General features: G+C 41.9%; 1 protein-coding gene across 2 annotated transcripts in view; it reads right to left on the bottom strand.

Moving 5' to 3' along the window:
* Window positions 1-669: 669 nt before the first annotated feature.
* Window positions 670-4,246, bottom strand: part of LOC115175349 (pumilio homolog 1) — a 37,174-nt gene continuing 33,597 nt past the window's right edge. For both annotated transcript variants that reach the window (XM_029734562.1, XM_029734561.1), the window contains exons 14-17: window positions 3,926-4,051; window positions 3,585-3,706; window positions 3,214-3,406; window positions 670-1,367 (exon numbers count right to left, since the gene is read on the bottom strand). In XM_029734562.1, the coding sequence (XP_029590422.1) occupies window positions 1,236-1,367; window positions 3,214-3,406; window positions 3,585-3,706; window positions 3,926-4,051 (573 nt within the window). In that variant the 3' untranslated portion in view covers window positions 670-1,235. The remainder of the gene's footprint in view (window positions 1,368-3,213; window positions 3,407-3,584; window positions 3,707-3,925; window positions 4,052-4,246) is intronic.

Below are 4,246 nucleotides of genomic sequence, written 5' to 3' on the forward strand. Positions count from 1 at the left end.
GGAGCGTTTGCAGTGCAGTTCGGTGGTTGGGGAGGAGGTGGTGAGTTCTGTTGAAGCAGTGAGTAAAAGTGTGTGGGGGGGGGGGGGCTTTGTACAAGTACTACGCAGTATAGAAAGGGCTTTTCAAAACCAAAATTTGATATTACAATTTACAATATACAACAACTCATATGTCACAACCAAAGAGGTGAGAATATACACTGAAATGCAGAAGAGTTTCTGAGAGGTTTTTTAAACGTTTTTGTTTTATATATATATATATATAATATCGTCTGATACCAAAAAGGGTGGTAAATCACTTTTACATTACAAGGGTTTACAAATGTACAATTATACAGTCAGAAATGTGTTCAATACTAGGATACATTATAGATAGTCAACATCAAAAACCAGAAAAACTACAAAGTTTTAAATATTTATATATATGCAAAGGTCTACACCAAGTATACACGCTATATATATATATATATATATATATATATATATATATATATATATATATATATATATATATATATATATATATATATAAATGATCTGCTGGTAAGCACATGGCTTGTGTGTGTGTGTATGGGACTATGATTCGGTGACGTAGTCAGTCAAATTAAACATGTTCCATCCCATACTAGCGATACGACACAGAACTGTGAATGCCACAGCAGTAGCAAAAAAGTGAAACGATTCTAGTTTATTTAAAAGACGAATAAAGAAAAACAAAAAACAGGGAGAAGGAACGAAGGGAGGGGAAGCATCTCACCTCCCCCTCACTCCACCTCCACCGCCTCCTCCCTGCAGCAGAGTGGGGCTTGGGTTGGGGGACGGGCTAAAACTAACCAAGGCTTCCTGTTTAGACACAGGCTCATACCAATGGGTTACCATGGCGATAAGAGTGGGAGGGGGAAAGGGAGGGTTCTACATGATGTCATTGGGGGGTAGGACAGAGGTTTACATTATCTCATTAGGAGGGGATAAGAGAGGGGGGGGGGGAGTATAGGGTTTAGGCCAATGGGTTGTGTGTGGGTAGTAGTTAACATGATGTTTTTCATGTAGGGTGTAGGCTAGGGGTTATGGTATAAAATACATGACATTCCAATACAACGTCAGCTGTGCACGGAGGGTGGCTGTCCTACATGTCGAATCTCCACCAACCCAGCCGGTGATCTACTGAGCACGTCCGACGTTCCCGTTGGTCCGTCTTGTCCTCAAGAGTTAAGGTGTTGAAAAGGGCAGTGAGTTTAGATGATGCCGTTGGGAGGGCCACAGAGAGGGCCCAGGTCCACTCCATTCTTCATGTAGTATTTCTCCAGCTTGGCCAGGATGTGTTTGCCATACGTATACTTCCTCAGAGTGGAGATGTGGGGCCGGATCTGAGGGGGGGAGGACAGACAGACAGACAGACAGACAGACAGACAGACAGACAGACAGACAGACAGACAGACAGACAGACAGACAGACAGACAGACAGAGAAATAAGTACCATCTCTCACACACAAACTCATGGTCCCTTCAAACAAATCAAGGGTTAAAATATGGATTGAATGTCTGCAATACTCCGGAATTATCAGAAGTTATTCATGAAACAGATGATGCTTGGGTCAAGATCAGGCACACAGGCTTAGGCCTGGTTTGTAAAGCTTTTAAGCAAACTGAGGAATCATTGTGTAAGACAAATCTGAGGCTAAATCTTGATTATGTAAATGATTGTAAATGGGAACCTGGTTAATTCAGGAAAACTTCCTCCTCTCTGCCACAACAAATCAATTCAGACACTGGCCTCATTACGGGGAAAAATGCCATCATTGATGCATTTAAGTCACCATTTTACATTAACATTTTTTTTACATTTAAGTCATTTAGCAGACGCTCTTATCCAGAGCGACTTACAAATTTTATTTCAGCGTGCTCTCTCTTTGAACGAACTTCTAAGCCCATTCACAATGATGTTGGGCTGGATGCTGATAGGTGGAAACTTGCTGAATGATCATAGAAATGATAGTCAAAGCTTTTTTTTTAGGCTTATTGACAGAAAAAATAAAGTCCTGGATGCTATGCTAGCAATAGACAACATGAAATCCACAGGGGCTGACCAATTAGATCCCGGGCTGCTTAAGTGGGCGGCGCCCATCATTGTTGGTTCATTCCAGAAGTCAGGAAATCAGCTGGTGCTGCCGGTCCATAAGGGTAGTGAGCTTAATAATGAATCGCCTCGTTACAAGGCTTCCTTGTTTACATTTACATGTTAGTTATTTAGCAGACGCTCTTATCTAGAGCGACTTACATTTACATTTTAGTCATTTAGCAGACGCTCTTATCCAGAGCAACTTACAGTAGTGAATACATTTCATACATTTTTTTCCTCCGTACTGGTCCCCCGTGGGAATCGAACCCACAACCCTGGCGTTGCAAAAACCATGCTCTACCAACTGAGCCACACGGGACCATAGATAAGATTCTTGAATGCTTGATAAATGTACAAATGTACAACTTTGCAATTTTTGTTTTATCTGAGAAATGTATTTGAATGTAAACCAATCAGGGTTTAGGCCTGGGCACAGCACCATTACAGCAACCACTTTAGTTTTATTTAACTAGGCAAGTCCGTTAACAAATTCTTATTTACAAATTCTCCAAAACTACGTTGGATGCAGTTTATGGTAGATAAAATTAACATTAGATTCTCTAGCAACAGCTCTGGTGGACATTCCTGCGGTCAGCATGCCAATTGCACGTTCCCTCAAAACTTGAGACATCTATGGCATTGTGTTTTGTGACAAAACTGCACATTTTAGACTGGCATTTTAATGTCCCCAGCACAAGGTGCACCTGTGTAATGATCATGCTGTTTAATCAGCTTCTTGATATGCCACACCTGTCAGGATTATCTTGGCAAAGGAGAAATTCTCACTAACAGATGATACACACATTTTTGCACAAAATTTGAGAGAAAGAAGTTTTTTGTGCGTATGGAACATTTCGGGGATCTTTTAATTCAGGTCATGAAACATGGGACCAACACTTTGCGTTTATATTTTTGTTCAGTGTAGTTTGGGTATAATATGTTTATTTATGTTGTATCATACAGGGCGCAATTGTAAAACGATAGCTAGGTCTCAATATGTCTTCCCTGTTAAAATAAAGGTTAAATACAAATAAAAACGTTCACTCGCTCAAACCAGTCGCTCACACTACTTCAAAACACTCGCTCACGCCTACCTTGTGCATGATGATCTTTCTCTGTGTGGGTTCGGCCACGTCAATCATTTTCTGCACCACGTAATTGGCATACTGGTCCTTCATCATGGTGTACAAGGCGCTGTGGGGCCCCTCAGTCAGACTACACACCTCGTCTATCAACACGGCCCGCTCCGCACGCGACGCATGGCTCACACACTTCTCCACTACATTACTGCAGAGAGAGGGAGGGTGGGTTAGCCACTGCTAGGCTAGGTTAACTAACTTTGTGACAATCGAAGGTGTAAAAATGTTTTTTTTTTATTTTTTTAATCAATGTGATTAATTGATGTGTGTGTGTGTGTGTGTGTGTGTGTGTGTGTGTGTGTGTGTGTGTGTGTGTGTGTGTGTACCTGGCAAACTTGTGTTGGCTGAGCCCCAGTACGTTTCCTCTGATCTCAGCAACTATCTTACTCTTGTCCTCTGCTCTGCCATGTTCTAGCACATGCTGGATCACATAGTTACCATACTGGTCCTAGCAGAGCGAGGGAGAAGGGAGAAACGGCTATACACAGAGTTCTGCATTTACGTTAGCTACTTGACAAGGCTGAACTCTTGTTTCAACAAGTTTCAAGTTCTAGCAGTTTTCAGCCTAAACTACAATACATAAGGTCAGTGTGATGACAAATGTCCTCATCTTGACATCAGCAGTTTTGCAACAAAATGTCCGGTCGAACCGGTGGGCGTTTGTCACCTGCACCAGTTGTTCAGTGTGTTGGTGCAGCTCCTCCAGAATGGACAGGGTCTGTTCTGGAAGACAGTGTTCTAGAATACGCTGGATCACTCTACAGCCGTAGGGGTGGGTGGAGAGGACAAACACCTGCACACACACACACACACACGTTATACACACAAACCTACACCTTCAAATCTTTGTTCACACACACACGTTATACACACAAACCTACAACTTCAAATCTTTGTTCACACACACACACACGTTATACACACAAACCTACACCTTCAAATCTTTGTTCACACACACACAAACCTACACCTTCAAATATTTTTTCAC

The sequence above is a fragment of the Salmo trutta genome, chromosome 36, assembly GCF_901001165.1.
Source record: "Salmo trutta chromosome 36, fSalTru1.1, whole genome shotgun sequence".
Taxonomy (NCBI): domain Eukaryota; kingdom Metazoa; phylum Chordata; class Actinopteri; order Salmoniformes; family Salmonidae; genus Salmo; species Salmo trutta.